Raw genomic sequence first — 22,634 nt, 5'->3', positions numbered from 1 at the left:
AAAACTAGTTTCGTAGCATAACTATATTTCTTGTTGTAATGAATATAAACATAATGTAAAAACATTATCGTTGATGTTTAAAGAATACGATGCTATATAATTATGTTTACATTAGTCTTTTTACTTGACTTAATCTAAGTGTCATCTGTTGTCTCATATATTGTAATGAATACTTCATATTTAATGTTTTCTTTTAAAACTTGTAGAGAAAAGTGCTTGCAAATTAAAATGTTTATAACAAGAACTGTCCAATTTTGAAATATATCAAGCTTCTTTGGCTTTTTAGGCGTTGAACCAGAAACAAAATGTATTGGGCTATCTAACTGTCATTTATAATCAGTAAGGATAGAAAAACATCTACTGGTTTGGGAAAAGTATTTTAGATAACGATGTTAAACGTGTGACGAATAACACTTTGGACGACAGAAAATAGATTTTTTAAATCTGAGCATATCTGTGCTGAAGTGAATTTTAATTATCAAAACATACCTGTGCTTGGGTATTTGAAGATGTCGCCGCTAAAACGTTTTAGTTTGTTTGTTTCTTCAGTGAATAAACAATTCAAAGACTGAGTAGAATCTCTGCACGAAGAATGTTCTTGTGGAGTCATCTGATCATTTTGTGATCCGTTTCCGGCATATTGTCCCACAGGTTCTTTCATAAAAACAAAATTTAACAGTTTACTAATTGTATATTTCTTAAGATAAATTTTCTGTTGTTGAGAGGATTTAGCTCCCCTGATCATAAGAACAGACCAATACCATTTTACAGCCTTTGTGTGGGACTAGGTAAAGATAATTCATGTTATAGTGTGGCAAAATATATTTAATATTTTTTTTAAAGAAAACCAAACTTAAAGATGTTATACAAAGCAATAGCGAACAATGGACAAGAAACATAAACGTTTAAACAAATAGATTTATTTAAGCTTGTATAAGGAAATTCGTTTCTATTTGGCTAACCTGTCCATTTTGAGTTTGCACTAACCACTTCCGTGTATGAACATTTTATGTCAAACTGGGTCACACATTTTTTCCCTTTTGGAGTTTGTTTTTTAAAAAATTCAATGTTGTTTATTTTATAGAAAAAAATTTACTAAAATTTATTTATATAGTTACATGAAGAATAAAATGTAATCCAGAAAGGTAATTACTTGTAACATGTTTTTGATCACAAAATACCTGCAATTTCAATAATTGATTCTCAAATATGAAAAGAAGGACTGCAAGAAGTGTCATTGCACATAATTAAACCTCCTTTAATGTATTGCAAACAATTAGACGATAATTTATCATCCTCCATGGATAAATGAAATGTTTCCCTCAAATATACATTAACATAATGTTTATTTTCATGTTTTATCAATCTACATTGTAAGAATCACGTTATCATACTATTTGACCAACATGGTCGGCAGAAATTAGTTATATAAAATTGTTTGATAAAAAATCTGACATATACTTATTTACTTAATTGTGGGTTCGAAATTTGCTTGATTTACCAAAAATAAACTGTTCTTAATAGTTGCGATACAAAGTAAATTGTAATAAGTTTTGTATTACTCAAAGACAGTACAAACAAGAGAACATTATGTGGGAAACAAACATTGAACTCAGTACATGCAGTACAGAAATTGATTTGTTACTATGTCGGCGTAAGTATTTCATGATTCTCATATATCTCTATGATAAATACAAGATGTAAATGGTTATAATGTAGGAATGTGCGGGCAGCTAAGTTTGTAATGTACACGGTCATTTTTTTTGCACAAAGTAAAGGTATCTTAATGATTTTAAAACCTACCGTAATCATCCTGTTCATCTTCATCTACAACTTCTGCTTGTCTTGTATCAATGCTCTGACGAGGTAACTCAAAAACACCACGAGGTTTTAATTCACGTGGCCATACTACAAATGTTAAAATATAGATTCTTTTTAATGTTTTAAGAAAAATTCTGAATGATATGGGAATATGCAGTTATTCATCATCCAACAAATTAATAGTTTGTGTTTCTTTAATCACCATATACACCAAACTAAACTAATAAACTTTCACTAGATTTATTTTCATTACCAGTGAATAATTACATGTAAATTGCTTTTTATCTATACCAAATAATTATCATGATAAATGTTGTTATTTTACAGGAAAAGTAAATACAAAGAGAAATGGATGATATAAAGCACTTAATTGTTCGGGTTACAAGAAAGCAATATTTTTGTATCTTATTAATTGCTTTTACCTAAACCATTTATCCAGTAATTTTCATATTATCAATTATTTTAATATTTGGCAAAATCATCTTAGCAACTCTAAGTATGTGTCTACGAAACAAACAACTTTTGGTTGTCTCATTCTTTTTGGTTAGATATAGGACTATACATGGTTTTAACAAAAATACTGATAGGCATTTTAAATATACAAAGTCACAAGAAAATCGGGGTCAGCGATCAGTCTAGCCGCACGATTTCCAACAAAACACATTTTTTGTACCTGGGAATGTATGACTGATAAAATACGAGCCTTAATACATGCTTTGCATTTATCTATTTCGTTTTTTTGTTCTTAATAATTTTGATACACAGTACATTATATAATTAAGTTTTGTAGTACTCAAAGACAGTAAAAACGAGAGAACATTATGTGGGTAACAAAGATTGAACTTAGTACAGAAATTGATTTGTAACTATGTCGGCGTAAGTATTTCATGATTTTCATATATCTCTATGATAAAGACGTAAATGATAATAATGTAGGAAATAACGGGCAACTAAGTTTGTAATGTGCACGGTCAAATTTTTTCACAAAGAAAAGGTATCGTAATGATCTTAAAACCTACGGTAATCATCCTGTTCATCTTCATCTACAACTTCTGCTTGTCTTATATCATTGCTCTGACGAGGTAACTCAAAAACACCACGAGGTTTGAATTCACGTGGCAATACTACAAATATTAAAATAAAGATTCTTTTTAATATTTTAAGAATAATTCTGAATGAAATAGGGATATGCAGCTATCCATCATCCAACAAATTAACATTTTTGTTTCTTTAATCACCATATACACCAAACTAAATTAATAAACCCTCACTACATATTTTGAACATTATGGTTACACTATATGAAGCAGAACTAGTGAGTGATATATATGTGAAATTGCTTAATCTATATCCAATAAATTATGATAAAGTTTGTTATTTTACAAGAAAAGTTAATACAAAAAGAAATGGATCAAATAAAGCACTTAACGTGCTGAATTTGTTCGGGTTACAAGAAAGCAACATTTTTGTTATCTTATTAAGTTCTTTCACCTAAACTATTTATCCAGTTATTTTGTTACCAATAATTATTTTTTATATTTGGCAAAATTAACAACTCTTAGTATGTTACTAGGTAACAAAATAACTTTGGGTTGTCTCGTTAGATATAGGACTATACATGGATGTAACAATAATACCGATAAGCCACATATTCTAGGCATTTTAAATATACGCAGTCACAAGACAGTCGGGGTCAGCCATCAACCTTAGCCGCACGATTTCCAACAAACCGCATTGTTTGAACCTGAGAATGTTTGTACTGCTAAAATACGATTCTTACTACAAGCTTTGCATTTATCTATTTCGTATGGTAATTGGCCAACGCGTTTTGATGCGACGTACCTCACTAAGTCTCGTACCACATGTTATATACGTGTTTGTTGATAAGTTGCGACCAGTTATGATCTCATTATTTGTTTATTTTATAAAATAAGTTTGCTTATCTTTGTTTATATATATAAATTATACAGGTCAAAAATTCATGAGATTGACTATAACGAGTAACTTGGTACGATTATGATGATAAGGGAAAGGAGGAGAGTGTTTTTTGTTATCAGTTTTTATGATATTATGATGAATTGGATTGTTAAATGATGATGATGACAATGCTGATGATGACGATGATGAAGAAAATGATGATTAAGATGATGATGCTGTTGTTGCTGCTGCTGCTGCTGCTGATGATGATGACGATGCTGCTGCTGCAGAAAAGTAATATCTTGGTACATGTTTTTGATCACAAAATACCTGCAATTTCAATAATTGATTTTAAATATGAAAAGAAGAACTACAAGTAGTGCAATTGAACATTTTTAAACATTCTTTTATGTAATGCAAACAATGAGACGATAATTTACCATCCTCCATGAAGAAATGAAATGTTTCCCTTAAAAATACCCTTAAACACATATTAACATCCTGTTTATTTTAATGTTTTATCAATCTACATTGTAATAAACACGTGTTCAAACTATTTGACCAGCATGGTCGGCAAAAATTAGGTACATAAAATTGTTGATAAAATATCTGACATACAGATATAAACTTATTTCTGGGTTCGAAATTTGCTTGATTTTACAAAAGTAGTTTGTTCTTAATAATTCTGATACACAGTACACTATAGATAAGTTTTGTATTACTCAAAGACAGTACAACAAGAGAACATTATGTGGGTAACAAACATTGAACAAAGTACATAATGGATTTGAAACTATGTCGGCGTAAGTATTTCATAATTCTCGTATATCTCTATAATCAAGACGTAAATGATAATAATGTAGGAATGTGCGGGTAGCTAAGTTTGTAATGTACACGGTCAAAGTTTTGCACAAAGTAAAGGTGTCTGAATAATTTTTAAACCTACGGTAATCATCCTGTTCATCTTCATCTGCCACTTCTGCTTGTCTTGTATCAATGCTCTGACGAGGTAACTCAAAAACAGCACGAGGTTTTAATTCACGTGACGATACTACAAATGTTGGAATATAGATTTATTTTAAGAAATTTTCTAAATGATATGGGGATAGGCAGTTATCCATCATCCAATAAATTAATATTTTGTGTTTCTTTCATCTCCATATACACCAAACTAAACTAATAAACCCTCACTACATATTTTGAACATTTCGGTTACACTTTTTAAAGCGGAACTATTGAATAATTTAATGTGAAATTGCTTTATCTATTCACAATAAATTATGATTAAGTATGTTAATTTACAAGAAAAGTTAATACAAAAAGAAATGGATCAAATAAAGCACTTAATGTGCTTAATTTGTTCGGGTTACAAGAAAGCAATATTTTTGTTATCTTATTTAGATTTTATACCTAAACCATTTATCCAGTTATTTTGTTACCAACAATTATTTTTTATATTTGGCAAAAGCATCTTAACAACTCCAAGTATGTTACTAGGAAACAAAATAACTTTGGGTCGTCTCATTCTTTTATTAGATATAGGACTATACATGGATGTTACAATAATACCGATAGGCCACATATTCTTGGCATTTTAAATATACGCAGTCACAAGACAATCGGGGTCAGCCATAAGCCTTGCCGCACGATTTCCAACAAACCACATTTTTTTTGTACCTGAGAATGTTTGTACTTCCAAAAAACGACTCTCACTACAAGCTTCTACTGGTCTTTTTCGTATGATAATTGGCCAACGCGTTTTGATGCGACGTACCTCACTAAGTCTTGTATCACATGTTATATATGGATGTGTGTAGTTGCGACCAGTTATGAACTCATTATTTGTTCATTTTATAAAATAATATAAATATATTATTAGTTTTAAAGATTTCTTATAGGTTTTATGGCCCTATATAAACGGTTGTTTGCAAATATAACCCGAGCCATTAGGCGTGTGTTATATTGCAAACAACCGTTTATATACGGCCATATAACCTGTCAGAAATATTTATAACGAATTTATTATACAGCAAGCATCATTTTAAGAGGAATAAAGCGAAATTTCTTTATAAATCAAAAGCAGCCGTGTATTTAAAACTATATAAACGTCACGCTATATATATATACATATATATATATATATATATATATATATATTAATCGGTGAGTTTATTTCTGTTCTCTAAGAACTGTGACAAATTAATGTGCCTGCTAATATATAGAGACAGAATACTGTCGGCTTTTATTTATTCGAGTAATAACTATGATCATACATATTCCAATACCTTTAGGAGACTTTGTCACCATTACAAAGAAATCATCAATTTTTTTCTCTTCCTCCAAAAGTTGCCCAACCATTTGCCCTGCTTGACACTTGTACCTACCGAGATAATTTATGATATCGGATATATCATGTCAATATAGAGTATGTAATGGTATATATTCCTAAATTACAGGATATAGGTATCCAAGTAAAGGGGCATGGACGGTAACATGCACTTTTAGTGCCGTAAGTGAACAGGCTCAATTAAACCGAGCCTGTAGCATTCTCATGTTTTCTGTATTAGGTTTTCTTGAGGTATTTTATTTCACTATATTTTTCCGTCACTTTTTACAATTTCCTTTACAGATGTGATAGTTTCTCCTGTGTAAACAGTAATAAATATCAAATGTATTTAACAATTATGGTGAGAGTGTTTACTATGTCGAAATATATTGTAACTTTCAATGACATTTTCTCTTCGGGGAGTCGTCGACGAATCTTAAGAAAATGTTAGATGATAGATTGTTAGATAGATTTACGAACTTTCCGAGTATATATGAAATTTTTACAACATCATGTAAAATGCTTCTAAAACAACATGACAAATAAAAGAATATTTAACCTCAAACTATGGCGTTCGGTAATGACATTTGTTTTTTAAAATTTATAACACATTATCTGATTGGCATGACGCAATCATTTGATTCAACTCAATCCTTTGAATAAAGAAGCATAAATTAACCATGTTCATAAGTGTAAAAGTACGGAATATTATATTTGAATTGGTATAGAGCTTTACATTTTTAAGCTCTGTATCAAAGTTGGGATTTTGAGACCGGTTACGTTAAGCAAGGTATACCTGTATATAAAAGTAAGCTACCTGCGTTTTACAGTCAGATATAATACTATAATATTAAAAATAAAGAGGTTTCTATATATAAAGCATATATTTACCTTTCAAAAAAATTAGATTTTTCAATTTCTTCTAGCTCAATTTCAATTTGCCGTAAATTATCTTGTGATTTTTTCATAGCTATAAACAATGCCACGCTTTGTCCACTCTCTTTTTTTGCATTGATTACCTGGCGAATTCCTGCAGTTTTATTCTTATTCTTACACAATTGCTTATTCACACCATGTAATCTTTTCTTTGATTGTTCGTACTGTAATTTATTACTCTCATATAAATTCTTGTGATGTTTTTCAATCAGGTCAATAAAGTCCTGTTTATGCTTCTTAATCAAAGATTCTGCTTCTTTTTTCAATTGATCCGTCATTAAATTTAGTTCGTTAATCTCTGCCAATGTTTCATTTCCACGTGTGTAAACTGTATTAAGTTTGTCTTCATATTCTAAAAACTCCTTAGTTTCAGCGCAGTCAGTAGAAGCTTCTTCGATTGTTTGTATCTTCGCATGATCGCCACTTTTATGCTCTGTAGCTTGGCAAATTACACAGAAAAGTTTGTTACAATCCACACAAAATAAGTCTAGAGTATACTTTGGATGTTTGTCACATTTTGGAGAAAATATTTCCTTTTTTACTTTTCTGCCTTTCTTTTCCATCTTTATTTAACAAAAACACGATATATTGAAAACTCATCTGTTTGATATAAAACCAACAATCAGCTTTTTTTCTTCATGCTTTAACTATTGTTTTAATCCACTGTTAACGAAAAGTTAAGTAAATATTTTGAAGTATCACTTACGAATAACTCCCCGTTTAACGTATGAATGATATTCTTCTACAGACTCGTATAAAACATATGCGTGTCGCCGTTTATAAGTCAAATAGTAAAACAGTGAGTGGATAAAATTTCGGTTATACAAGAAGGAAGTTACAACTATTTTACCTTAAATTTAATATGACAAAAAGATATTTCTATATTTTTTGGATGAAATGATATATCTATATGTAAACGTTTATATTTAATGCTAACTGGTTCAATACTGCTTTTTAAGTAACAAAGTAATTCACTGTCACAGTAATAATGCTGTGTTAAACCTTTAGTTCCTCTGAGTGTTGATTTTCATGATACTGTAAACCTTACCTTCATTAAAATGGTTAAAAAGAGTACCGCATTGATGACTATAAATTTGAATGTTTGTTTTCGCATCGTCCGACGTTTTACGTCTGCCGTTGATATTATCACACGTAAAAAACAGATTTATTTTCAATGTTTCAAAAGTTTACTTAAGTAATGTTTTGAGAGATTCCCCTTACATGAATCCGTGATGACTAATTCGTTACAACTCGTCGAGGTATCATTAAAGCATGCATCCAGTATTTCATATTTTGATGGGGTGTACAATCACATGTCTTTTGTAATAAGGCGACATTACCGGCTTATTGTCATTCGGTGGCTTACTTTTCTTACATCTGTCACTTTGATTAATCAAATGCTAACATTGGGCGGCATATGAGAGCAGCAGAGATATGGAGGACTGTAGGGATGGTGCAGCAGGGGGCTACCATCCGTCAGGTTGATGCGGCGCTTGGTGCACACCACAAAATAATCACCATTTCCGGGAAGAGATGCCGGCTACATGGTACACCCGCCAGGGTGCATGCTGGAGGTCGGCAATGTCTTACAACACCAGCTCAGGATCAATTTTTGGTAGTCCTACGGGCATGTCGTGCATAGTTTTCGATAGCAACTTCTCTTCGAAATGACATTGTTAGTGTTGCAGGGGCCGTGATTCTACGCAGACGGTACGAAGAAGGCTGCGTAAAGGCAATTTTCGGTCGTGAAGACCTTGCATACGTATCCCCTTGACGCATCGACATCTCAAGACCCGTTTGGAATGGACCATGGACCTTGCAACAGTTGAGACACGTTCTGTTCAATGATGAGTCCAGGTTCTGCCTAGGCTTCACAGGCGTACTACAGTCTTGAAAAGACGATGTGGACGGTTTAAGGCTGAAAATAATATTGCTGAGCATGACCGCTACGGAAGTGGGTCAGATATGGTGTGGGAAGGCATCAGCTGGAATAGACGAACCGACCTGGTTGTGTTAAATAGAGGTATATTGACAGGTCAGCTATACATAGACGGCATCTTAGACAACACGGTTAGGTTATATGCTGGAGCAAGCAGCGATCATTTCATTCTAATGGACAATAATGCTTGCTCCAATAGGGCCTGGGTGGGTGAGTTCACCTGAATGAAATCCAATAGAACACATGTGGAATGAGCTGCAGGCTTAAATTTTAGCTCGTCAGCTGCAACCCAGAACAATCCAGGAGCTTAGAGCTAGAGTACTCCAAGAATGGATCAGAAACCTAAAAGTATGAGAAGGCGTTGCCAAGCTGACATTAATAGTCACGGGTCACACACACACTGTATTACGTCTAAAACTTCAAGCGAGAAAAACAATTAAAAAAATGGAAAACACGCTGCATGTTCTGAAATCAGAGAAGTCAGAGAAAAAACTCATTATTAGGGTGAAATTTGTCCTTCAGTTTCATTGATGTAACAGTAAATCAGCATTTCAAACCTTTTGCACGGCGTTAATAAAATTTTCCAAAAAAATATTCACACACAAACATGGTTCTTTAATTGTTTTGTCAAAAAGTTGTGATTTAAATTCTTTCATGTTTTATTACGAAATAAATAAATGTCTTATTCTTATATAATTGATTTCTATTTAAATTTGTATCCTGAAGTAATAGTTAATCCGATAGGCCTCGATACGAAATGAAAATTTATGTACGCCATGAATCACAGTCAATTTGGCAATGTACCAAAAAAAAAGAAAGAGTACTAGATTGTACAAATACATATTATATGCTGTGTTCTCACCGTCGATCAGCTCAAATCGATCAAACACGATCAAGCAATCGGGTACCGGTCTAGCTTAGTATGCATGCGTAATCGGGGGTGGTCGGAGCGGTCTACCTTGGTCGGCATAGCTCGAGCTTCCTACCCGAATTTGTTTGACATGTCAAAAAAATCGAGTAGCGATTGAGTAGATAAGCGGTCGAGAAGAGATCGTATAGTGATCGAGTAGACGGTCTAGCTGATCGAGAATAAATCGTGTAACGATCTAGTTTGGTCGGGTATACATCTCTAACCCGATCTGTACACGATCATCTCGATTTCTACTCGATCTGGTCGGGTGGAAATCTGGCAACGATCGAGCAGAGGTCCAGTAAGTCTAGTTGAGATCGTGTATGACTGGCGTATAGGTCTGGGTGATCGAATAGAAGTCGGGCTATTGGTCGGGTTGTTGTCGAGAAGAAGTCGTAAAACATCGTGTAGGGTCGACTTGAGGTCGTGTAGTAGTCGTGAATGTGCATTTAATCAAGCTTTTAATCCAGCTTGGTCGGGCTTCATCAGGGAAATAATGTGATCGGGACGATCGAGTTGATCTGATCGGTGGTGAGAACATAGCATAAGTGACAGAAAACCAATATGTGTGTGTCTATGTTGCTACACAACTTGGAAATAGGATGATCCCTCAGAAGCATGAATAACAACAAAATTACATGACAATTACAGACACGCCTTGATTGAGTCTGTTTACATGAGAAATAATGAAGTGCCACATCCCTTATACCCCTCGCACCGCCTTAAGCGGTACTCAATTATTTTACACAAGAGGAACTCAAGTGTCAACACTTAAAGTGCTGAATTCAATGTTCGCTAAAGACTGCAACATGCGTGCAAATTGTATACACTTAATTCAAACATATTTTACTTTAAGAAAAAGTCCAATAAGTTACAATAACTACAATATTTACTTCCCCTGTGTGAAAATGGAAAGTTAAAAGGAATAAAAGTAGTTTTCAAAAGAAAGTTAATAAAAGAGGAAAATACTTAAATTCAAAGAACATGTGTGGTTAGATCATGTGGATTATGTGGATTAAAAAAGTGTAACCCTTGTGTGTTGTTATTATTACATTGATGATATCCATATATTTGAATTCAATCATTCTCTATCTCATATTTTATCAATATTATAGTTTGTAAAACACCAACTACTAAACCTAAAGCGTAAATATGATTTCAAACTATCAGGACTCTTTCCGTATAGTTAAAAAATTCTACAATTTGTATCAGTATTTCATACGGAGAGAGTTCAATATATTTGTAAACTAATGGCCTCATTTTTTTTCATTTCAGAAGCAATTTTAATTAAAATTGTATCCTTAAATAGCGTTGTTATTCCCTTTCAAAAGACTGACAGCAATTTTAACAACCATGGTAACGCGTAAGCGGCGCCCCAGTCCAAATTTTCGTAATGAACTTGTATTAAGCGTGTTAACAATACTACTTTCTTAATAAGATAAAGACTCAATGGATGAATGAATGAAAGATTTTGTAAGATTTTTATGTTTGCTGTTCGATAATACAAACGACCATTGGTGGCATTTCAATATCTTGAATTCCTAGCTACATCTTATTAATTCCCAAACTCTCGATTTATATAGAATTCACGGTTCTACGATTTCAAGTTATGAGTTTACACTTTAGCTTCACGAATTCAAATTTTAACTTCATGAATTCACGATTGCATCTTCATGAATTTCATGACTTCAAATTCACGTCTTCGCGATTTCAACTACACGATTTCACTATTTAAATTCACGAATTCAAATTTATGAATTTATTTTTTTCAAAATTCATGATTTAAACTTCGTAAATGCACGATAAAAACATGAATTCACGAAGTCCAACATGAATTCATGAAGTTGAATTCGCTTCAGTTTATATTTCAATGTTTGTATTGAGCTTAGTATTTGACAATCTGAAGTCATTTATCATTGATGTGTTCATGTCAATTTTTATCTATGTAAGTCCAAGGTGATTATGAGTTTTTATTTTTATTTTTTTGTAAATAAGTTAGTATTTAGGATATAGAAAGACGCCGCTGTTCATCGTGTAAGAAAAAACATTTTCTTTTAGCTTTCTATTACTTATTTTATCCTGTTTGCTAGCATTGTCAGTAACATGCTGATATACGTGTTACAAGTGGAAGGTTTAAAGTCGGTAAAAGGCTGAACGCTGTAGAATTAAAAAAAAGTTTACAAATATTGTATTCTAGGCGCATAATCCCTCAGAATATTTTTTAATGTTTCCTTTGTTTTAAAGTGGAGATATGAATTAATCTAATATTAAACAAGACATCTAAATCATGGTTAAACTTTAAGAGCTTGTTGGAAAATTATTGGCCGAGGATAATAGAGTAAATTGTGAAACAATTTGCCATTTAAATAGCAACGTATAAACAAAGCTATATTTTAACTTCCATAAAAATATTAACAACAGAACAAAATATCGTTTAGTTAACTTGCAAATAAATCATTTTTAGAAGCTACAAAGTTTATTAACTTAAAGATATAAAGTTTTTGAGCAATAAAAACATATGTCTTTGGCATAATGGGTCTTTAATAAATTTTCGTGAGATGCAGTTAAAAATAAATCCTTCCAAAATAAGCAGTTTTCACCTTTTGAAATGTAGATCATGTGCAAGAATCTTTATTTTTATTCAGTTTCTGAAACTGCCTACGACATATTGCCAAGGATATCATCTTGTGACACGTTCATTCCCATCATTGAAACATGTAATTCAAATATCAAGATAATTTGGTCTTCCCTTACAAAGGAAACTAACATTAAAATATGATGATGCAATTAAAGATTAATGTAATATTTTATTGGAAGACATATAAATATTAAGTGGCATTCCCTGTAAAACCTGTTTTCATCCATAGGTCTTGCATAAGAGTCTAATTTAACTTCTAGCCAAATGAAAAGCCATATCTCGATTTTAATTCATTTTTTCATGAAATTTAAATTAATCTTAAACTGGGATAACATTAAATGGTAAATAACAAAATGTTAAAAAGTGTTGATTTTACAAGAAACACTATTTTATTAAATTGACGAATAACAGTACATTCAAATATAATAATAATGAAAGGATAAAAATAAGGACCAATTTAGTATAAGGATCAACATTTGGATCAACTTAGTCTGTAAAATACTTATTATATGTTGTACTATAAAAGAGGGTAAACATAAGTATTATAATGTTTAAATTATGGTTTAAAAGCATGTTAGACGCTTATTACCAAAGGCATGTAAGAATTAATGTGAACTTAATTTTTCATAATGGTAGCAAAATGACAATTTTCACCTCCATACAAAATACTGAATCATTATATCAGTACTAGTTTACAACAGAAAAAGAAGTAAACTGTGGTTCAGGTAAATTGCAAGTATGTAAATCAGTAAGAACCATATTAGAACTATAAAAATACTCATAAAATAAAAATCTTTTGAGATATAGAATAGCAGTAAAAGCATTTGGGGGCATGTTTTAATTTATAATTGATTCAATGAATTGAACAAATAAGTAAATTATAACCTGATCATTTCTTCAGTAAGAAATATACTGCTCTTGATTTTCTAGCAATAGCTCTTGAAGTCGTTAGTAAGTGTGAGGTGAGTGTGAGTGCGCGGGCGGGCGGGCTCGTGTGTGCATGCTTTTACATCCATTTTGTGGTGCAAGTAATGTAGAAATGTCATGATCGTGAGCAATTGTGAAGCTAAAATAAAACACCTTTTTATGAAAAGAATGAAATGCATGTAACATCATCAGTTACGTATTAATGGATATCACTATATGCTAGTTTTAGTCATTTGTCTTGATATTCGTTGCATTGCATTATATAATTCATTGATTTTACTGGGTTTTCATTATAATGGCAGTCACTTTTGAAGCCCTTGTGAATATTGAACATAACAAAAAATAAAATATATACTTTCATTCTATAACTATCAACTTATCAACTATCAAGTTATGAGCTTCACCTGTTATTTAGTGAGGTCTGGAACTGACTTTATTACATATATTGAGAAATTTCTTACGAATAACAAGTGTCATTCAGAAATCATTCAAAATTTGTACTTAACAATATTTAATTGTGAATTGGATAAACAGTATTGTATAGTATTTTTTAAAATGTTTACGCTATATAATGTTCTAGTGAAAACAGGAGAACATACTATCTGTGTAACTCTTATATGATTCATGGTTATGAAGTGATTTGAATAATACAATAAGATATATTTCGTTATGATGTGATATAATTAGTCTTGTTTCGTGTATATACATTTTGTCTTATTCTTTAATTAACAATTTGGCTTGATTTGATATTGATGAAATATAAGTATCGCTCTCTGTAAGTTACATATCTATTTTTCATTTGAAGAACTTTTTTCTAACGTAGCACGGCGACGAAGTAATGCATTCTCCAATTCATTTGTAAGGCCACCACCTGGATTTATATCTTCAGCTTTCCTTACGTAATTTTCAAGGGATATACCCACGTCTCCCGCTTACTTCAGCAAGGAACCAATCTGAACTACATTTTTCCAAGACCGTCACTACATTTCCTTCCTTGATTTCGATTTCATCCGGCATTGTTGGTTTGTAATCCCACATAGCTATAAATTTTTCTAAACATAAAGAATAAATATAATGAATTCTTTACTGGTTAAATGTGCCGTTTCAGTTGTGAATTTACTACAGAGATAGCTCAGATAGTTTTCAAGTGTACAATATCGCTCAGTTAAAGAAATTAACAAGATACATTCTATTTCCATTTCAGCGCAAAAGAAAGAAAGTTGTAAATATGCAGAATCTTTAAGTCTTAATAATTTGTTCATAAAATCATTTTTTTTTCATACAATTAATTATCAAAACATTTATCTCAAGCCACAAATACAAATACATTCGATGATATCTGTCAGGAAAGAATACTTTAAGTTTTCCTCATAATCGATTTCAAATAAACACAAATGTATTCTTGCTTCAGTTGGATTTACCTGGCTTTTGTTGAGGTACCGATATCATATCTTGACATGATTGGACATGAAATATATGATCCTGATGTGCTGACTCCTCTCGTTCTGTACTTAAAACTGGAGACCCTATACATTAAAACATCACTTGTTTCTTTACATTCAGCCGTGTCAATAAGTGAAAATATTTGCAAAAAGTGGATTAAGAACAGTTTATTTAAATGTTTCAATTATTAAGTAACCATCAGTCTAGAGTCTGGTTTGGGCTCCCGTGACCGAGTGATTAAGATCATTGGCTTCAAACCACTTGCCCCTAACTGCTCACTTTCTCATTCATCTGAAGAAGCTATCCAGCTACCATACGGACGTTTTTTGTTTTACTCAGTTGCCAGATGTGTGCACATGAAAAGCTCTGGAATCGCTCTGAAACCATTACAGTTTTTTGTGTGATTTAACTCAGAACACAGTATACCCTTGTCAGACCGCATGGTTTTGGAGTTTGAGATGATTGTAACTTTTATTAAATACTTTGATAAGCAGGATAAGGGGTTAAATAATTTTCAGTTCGAAATACTGATATACTTGTATTTAACCAGATGTTTCAAAACTGAAATCCTAGAAATGATATTGTTTTAAGGCATACACGCGCCGCGGATGAACAGACGGACGTCAAAACAAGATGGTATCCGGTCATGAACTTGAGGTTTTATTGATTTTTTTAATTAAACTTGATATAGAGAAACTTTAAGTAAAGGAATCGCTTGGGATTTCAGGTCAAGGTCAAAGTACCTTCACTTAAGGTATTAGCACCCTAATGCATTCCCTCCGCTTTGAAGAGTATTTAAATAGGCTAGAACTACTGTTAACTACATTGAAAATGAGGGCCATGGGTTCAATCCCCAGAAGGGTCAACTTTTTTTTTCTTTTTTTCTTTTAACATTATTTATGTATCTCTCATGTCCCATTTGGAAAGAAAAAAGTGTTTAATTTTGATTTTTGAATCTATATAGGTATTTATTGTCTAAATTATGCTAAACATAGTAATGAATATGGTACCTGATATTTTCAAAGTGTAATATAATCAAAACTAGACGGTAAAAGTATTTCATATTTAACAAGATCAACCAATATACTTTTTTAAAAATTTAGGGAACTTTGAAAACAGGCACTAATTTGGGTAAATTTTAAGATTTTTTTCAAATTTGGCTACCTAAGGAGAAAAATGGTCAGTCACGTGGTAAAAATGGGTGGGGTAGGGAAACATTTTTATACAGATTTCATAAATTTTAAGTAGAAACCATAATTTTGCTTATTTGGATTGTTAGCTGAATGGCATTATTTGTTTCTCTCCAAAAATTAATGGGAAAACATGTTTCATTAGAATGTTATTGCAGATTATTTAACCCATTACTTCATATACACGCCTTTTAACGCCTTTTTCACCCCCCCCTTTTTGTTGTCTCAAATGGTGAAAAAATGCCTTATTTAGGCCCCCAACACTTGTTTTTGTTTGAGAAATGTTGTTAAAAAAGTGACCACTTTTTCGGCGCGGCCCCCCAACCAAAAGATACATCAGGGGGTTGCCAGAAGGGGGATGTGCCCCCTTCTGTTTGGGGGGTTTGAAGTGGGGCGGAGTCCCCCTCATCGCCAAGAAAATTTTGGACTTGTGAGAGGCTATAAATGACCTCAGATTGATCATAAGGTAACGTGTAACCAACGCTGAAAAGCATTTGACTCTATCTCAATCCATTGAGAAGTTGCAGCACTTTGAAATCAATTATGATGGAAAAAATCAACGCAAAATAGTGATTTTTGGCAATTTTGAGATGTCCCCTCGTTGCCATGGTAACAGAAAATTTAAGCCTGAGCATGTTGTTGCAAGGGCATTGGTCCAGTCAACATTTGTGCCAAGTTTGATTAGTGTTGAAGCAGTTTTTATAGTATTATAGCAATTTGAACTTGTAACGAGAGACTTTTCAATGAAAACAGCCATTTTTCACAAAATGCTCATGAAGTAATGGGTTAATGAAAAAAATAAAAAAAATTACAAAACAACAAATTTTCTTCAAATTTATATGACAGGCCATGTTTAAACATGGAAAAACGCGATTTAGGGTAATTTCAAGTATTTTCATCATTTTCTGTTAACCCATTACTTCATATACACGCCTTTTAACGCCTTTTTCACCCCCCCCCCTTTTTGTTGTCTCAAATGGTGAAAAAATGCCTTATTTAGGCCCCCAACACTTGTTTTTGTTTGAGAAATGTTGTTAAAAAAAGTGACCACTTTTTCGGCGCGGCCCCCCCAACCAAAAGATACATCAGGGGGTTGCCAAAAGGGGGATGTGCCCCCTTCTGTTTGGGGGGTTTGAAGTGGGGCGGAGTCCCCCTCATCGCCAAGAAAATTTTGGACTTGTGAGAGGCTATAAATGACCTCAGATTGATCATAAGGTAACGTGTAACCAACGCTGAAAAGCATTTGACTCTATCTCAATCCATTGAGAAGTTGCAGCACTTTGAAATCAATTATGATGGAAAAAATCAACGCAAAATAGTGATTTTTGGCAATTTTGAGATGTCCCCTCGTTGCCATGGTAACAGAAAATTTAAGCCTGAGCATGTTGTTGCAAGGGCATTGGTCCAGTCAACATTTGTGCCAAGTTTGATTAGTGTTGAAGCAGTTTTTATAGTATTATAGCAATTTGAACTTGTAACGAGAGACTTTTCAATGAAAACAGCCATTTTTCACAAAATGCTCATGAAGTAATGGGTTAATGAAAAAAATAAAAAAAATTTACAAAACAACAAATTTTCTTCAAATTTATATGACAGGCCATGTTTAAACATGGAAAAACGCGATTTAGGGTAATTTCAAGTATTTTCATCATTTTCTGTTAACCCATTACTTCATATACACGCCTTTTAACGCCTTTTTCAACCCCCCCTTTTTGTTGTCTCAAATGGTGAAAAAATGCCTTATTTAGGCCCCCAACACTTGTTTTTGTTTGAGAAATGTTGTTAAAAAAGTGACCACTTTTTCGGCGCGGCCCCCCAACCAAAAGATACATCAGGGGGTTACCAGAAGGGGGATGTGCCCCCTTCTGTTTGGGGGGTTTGAAGTGGGGCGGAGTCCCCCTCATCGCCAAGAAAATTTTGGACTTGTGAGAGGCTATAAATGACCTCAGATTGATCATAAGGTAACGTGTAACCAACGCTGAAAAGCATTTGACTCTATCTCAATCCATTGAGAAGTTGCAGCACTTTGAAATCAATTATGATGGAAAAAATCAACGCAAAATAGTGATTTTTGGCAATTTTGAGATGTCTCCTCGTTGCCATGGTAACAGAAAATTTAAGCCTGAGCATGTTGTTGCAAGGGCATTGGTCCAGTTAACATTTGTGCCAAGTTTGATTAGTGTTGAAGCAGTTTTTATAGTATTATAGCAATTTGAACTTGTAACGAGAGACTTTTCAATGAAAACAGCCATTTTTCACAAAATGCTCATGAAGTAATGGGTTAAAGGTTCCTACTTTCTAAAAAAGGGCCCTCATTACATCCTAGCTTGAGTTTAGAAAAGTGGCCATAACTTGATTTCCGTAGGGTAAACTTTGTTTAAATTTTGCATACAGTTGTACTTTAAGGTATACATCTGACTTATGATGTCAATTTTTTAGTTCCTGATAGTGCCCATTTGGGTCCTAATACCTTAAAGACGATTTCCGATCAACAAGTAATTAAGAAACAAGATAGGTAGTCCTCGCTTAGGATATTAGGATTGCTTTTGAACCTTCCTAGGGTCAAGATCAATGTCACTATTAATAAAAAACAGGAAATCGGCTCCCGGTTAATTACTGATTTATAAAAGAAACTATTGGAATGAAACTTGTCTATTAGCACTTACGTTATGATCCCGCCTGGGATAGCAATGAGATATATCGACGGAACATTTGATTCAAGCTAACATAAAGACATCAAATTGGTTTGCATGAGCGATTCATAATGCCATGATCACCGTTACTTTTACTTAAGATAAACGGATTTGTTTTCAGGTCAATAACTATAGTTTACTTGATATTAGCAAGCTGATATGAAAATCACGGTTGGTAATAGGTTACCCCCACCCCCCACTCTCCCCCAGGATCAAGGTCAATGTGATAGCATAATTTTCATTTTATGTACTAAAACAAAAGCATGCTTATTTGTTATGTCCATCTTTTTTATCATTTATAATACACTGGTTGCATTGCAAATTACCTGTGTATTGTATTGCAGCTAGAAAATATTCTATTATCAAACCTCTGAAAACCGGAATCCGCAGAAAAACGGAATCCTTTGAGACTAGTTTTTAGTTTTTAGTAAATTACCTATAAGTTCATTGAATTTATACTCTAAAAACCAAAACATCCTAAAGCTGAAAGCCGGTCAGTTTTCTATAGCTACTTAAGCTAAACATGCATTAAGCTAAACATGCATTAAAATCCTTGAAAATCGGGTAGCATATTAAATTTAAACTTTTTGTGTATTTCAATGCTGATAAAAAATAACCTAACAGGTTAAATGCCCTATTACCATTTGAAAATAACCTTCTTTACCTATAATTATTATAGTTATATTCTACTTAGATATTTTATAAGCAAATACAAAATGTTCTATTGTAGAAATGTGATGTTTAAATATCTAATGTTTCGAAATATTGACGAATTTGCAAAACAGTATTTTTTAAACGGTTACAATTGCAAAAAAGGATATATTAAAATATATCTAAAACAAAAGAGTAGAAAGAAGATACAAGAAGATTTAAACAAAGTAAATATTCAAACTCATCATTATAATAATAAATGTTTAATTATCTGAAAACTGGTATCTTCCGAGAACCGCACTTTTGGTCAAGTCCGGACAGCTAGCTTAATATCACATAAAACAATTTTATTCTAAAGTCAGAATAAATTAACACGATGATATTTGAGAAGAATATAATAAGGAGTGAAGGAAGTTATGAAATATTGTTAATCTTCGACAGTGATATTAAAAGGAATGTCAGTTTCTTTTGCCCTCTGCTCTTGTACTCTTATTTGTAGTCTATATATTTCTGCCCTGGTATATTTAGTGGTAGTTTTAGGTTTTCAGAGTTTTAACTATACAATGGTGATGATTAAAAACCTGGTTGCGTGTCATTGCTATGTTTCTTGTTTGATAAAAGCATAATGTTAATTACATTATGTTTGTTTGACTTGGTTTGGCGTCGCACCAACACAGTATAGATCATATGGCGACTTTCCAGCTTTACGGCGAGGGAATACCTTACATGCCCTTCCGTGCATTATTTCAGGCACGAACGGGCATTTGTATGGAACCACCGACGGATAGCTAGATAGCTCCCTTACACAATGCGGTGGGGGAGCAACAGGTTTGAAGGCATCGACCTTTATCTCTTAGCCACAGACGCCCCTTTAATACACTAAAAGTTAATTTAAAAAGGTTAATATATGTATACTGTAATCATTAGTATCGGTTATCTCATATAAGTTCAATTTAATGAATACTTCATATTTAATTTTTCTTTTAAAATATTTTAGGAGAATGGGATTTGGACTTACAACATCAATCAATTGAAAAACTTTACCTGGTGTTTGTCTTTGCTCAATGTCGCGAACATGCACCTGCAGATTGAAATACAAGCGAGTTGGACACAATTCTGTTAAAACAGTGATTCAATTTCAGATAAAATTCAACTGCAGCATGAAAACCATACGAATAATACAAACATACGTTATACTTCTGAATTTAAAGGGTAATATCGATGTCAAACATCGATGTATAAATTGATCGTACTTATTCATTTCATCTATAGTTTAGTATTATCTTGAAATGCATAAAATGTAAAAATATATCCTTCTTAATCTTCTAATTGATGTAAATGCAATACTCAGTCAACTGGACACATACATAGAAGTTATTCATATTATTAATCAAATGACCGTCTAAAATATATCAATTTCGTAGTTGCCAAATAATGCTATTTCATTGTATGGGGTCATGGATAATAGCTCCGTTATTGTTTGTATCTTGTCCTTGGCAGGATGAAAAATAAGAAGTTATGTTAATAAAAAGAAAACATACTTACGTAATGAGTGGTTATTGTATCCGTTCTTATTTGCAACATACTCCTTCGTAGCTGAATCGTATCAGGTGAACGTGTCTTCCCAATTAGAGGTGCAGCTTTATAAATATGTAATTAAAGTTTTATGCTCTTAGTGTTCAAATCAAAATAAAAAGCTTAAACTCTAACCAGGTATCAATGTTTAGATATTCATTTTCTTTAAATCGATTTCGCTACTTAATGAAAAGAAACGAATTTCAAAAGTGAAACTACCTTAGAAAACATAATAATTTAAAACATTTGAATAAGTGTACACTTAGGGACAAATAACAAAAAACCTTATCATCATTATCGTATTCATCATTCCAAGGCTAACAGATACATTTGGGACTCGGCCTGGCCGAGTGGTTCGCTTTGGACTAGTAACCTCAGAATTGCTGACAGTTTTGGTTCACATCCCGTCAGGGTCAGCCGTTAAGTCTATGCAAAAGCCTTTTCACCTATTGCTTAGAACTGGTTGGTTCCAAGAACATATTCGAAAGTGTTTGAATAAGCTAATGGCTTACAACACAATCGGGCTAAATTAAATAAGAATAAAGTAAAAGTTACCCTACAATGATCATTGTGTAAACAGAATAAAGGCAGTTGACAATATATATTAAAATGATTCTTCTAAGATGAATTGTACGTTTTAATTGTTTCTATTTCTTAAGGACAATAATTAAAGAACATTGCGACTTGCATCTGCTATTCATTGGAAAACATATCAACGTCTGTTAAGTACGTTTTCGGGAGTTTTTCTACTTATTTGAGGTCATTTATAGGGCAGATAACTTCTTCATACTTAAATTAATTCTTGTTTTTACTTCTGGATTATGTTTATCTTTTTATTGTTCGGTACAATACATAATAACATGCAATTCCTTACATCTGTTATTTTTTTCAATGAAAATAAAGGTACTTTAAATTCTTAAAAAATAGCCCATTTTTTAAGAAAAAATGCACACGTTAAAAGAAGTAGTGGAAATAAAAACTATCCACTCTTAATTTGTTCTTGAAATTTTGCATATCAACTAAAACGAAGGTAGACTTAATGAAAATAAGAAAAAAAAATGAATTTTTTCCATTCATTGTTAATTATCTGCCCTTGAATTTAACAAAAACTCCAATTCAAGGATAGATAACTCAAAAATGAGAACGGTTACCCCATTTTTCCGCTTAAAATGTTTTCTCATCATATTCTAACAACATGCCAAGTTTAAAGAAATTCTACAGAACAGTTTCAATTTTGCATATATGTTTATATGAAAACTCCCAAAAATGTCTTTAAGTCATCACCTTGATCATCATCTTCAGCCTTCTGAACGTAATTCCCAGGGAAGTATCCAGATCTCCCACCTGTTTCACCACGGAACCATTCATTACATTTTTCCCAAACCGTCACAATTTCTCCTGCCTTGATTTCCACTTCATCCGGCATCGTTGGTTCGTAATTGTACAAAGCTATATATTTTTCTTAACATAAAGAAATAACAATGAAATATAATGAATAGTTTACTGGTGCTGTTCATATTTAATTTACTACATTGATAGTTTTAATTACGTTTCGTACAATAAAATTCACCAAAAAATTCACCTGATAACAAGCAAGTAAATCCATTTATCAAAAAAGAAAGGTTTTGATATTCAGGATCTCTCAGTCTAAATAATTTGTACATTATG

The 22,634-nt window shown here is 32.5% G+C and overlaps 2 protein-coding genes across 2 annotated transcripts; both read right to left on the bottom strand.

The window, feature by feature from the left end:
• Positions 1-318: 318 nt before the first annotated feature.
• LOC132745652 (E3 ubiquitin-protein ligase TRIM33-like) lies at positions 319-7,772 on the bottom strand. Its single transcript, XM_060734600.1, has 6 exons — positions 6,956-7,772; positions 6,024-6,118; positions 4,685-4,789; positions 2,841-2,945; positions 1,804-1,908; positions 319-654 (listed from the first exon to the last, which is right to left on the bottom strand). The coding sequence occupies exons 1-6, from the start codon at positions 7,561-7,563 to the stop codon at positions 479-481; spliced, it is 1,194 nt and encodes a 397-aa protein (XP_060590583.1). The 5' UTR covers positions 7,564-7,772; the 3' UTR covers positions 319-478.
• A 5,852-nt stretch (positions 7,773-13,624) lies between these two features.
• On the bottom strand, positions 13,625-22,422 carry LOC132745646 (growth factor receptor-bound protein 2-like). The gene is made up of 5 exons (XM_060734594.1): positions 22,251-22,422; positions 20,937-21,031; positions 20,436-20,472; positions 14,836-14,940; positions 13,625-14,466 (listed from the first exon to the last, which is right to left on the bottom strand). Exons 1-5 carry the CDS (start codon positions 22,390-22,392, stop codon positions 14,321-14,323), a joined length of 525 nt encoding a protein of 174 aa, XP_060590577.1. The 5' UTR covers positions 22,393-22,422; the 3' UTR covers positions 13,625-14,320.
• Between the last annotated feature and the right edge of the window lie 212 nt (positions 22,423-22,634).

The sequence above is a fragment of the Ruditapes philippinarum genome, unplaced genomic scaffold (assembly GCF_026571515.1).
Source record: "Ruditapes philippinarum isolate M1 unplaced genomic scaffold, ASM2657151v2 ctg102_1_1_1_1, whole genome shotgun sequence".
In the NCBI taxonomy this organism is placed as follows: Eukaryota; Metazoa; Mollusca; class Bivalvia; order Venerida; family Veneridae; genus Ruditapes; species Ruditapes philippinarum.
This window is presented reverse-complemented; position numbering and strand designations above follow the sequence as displayed.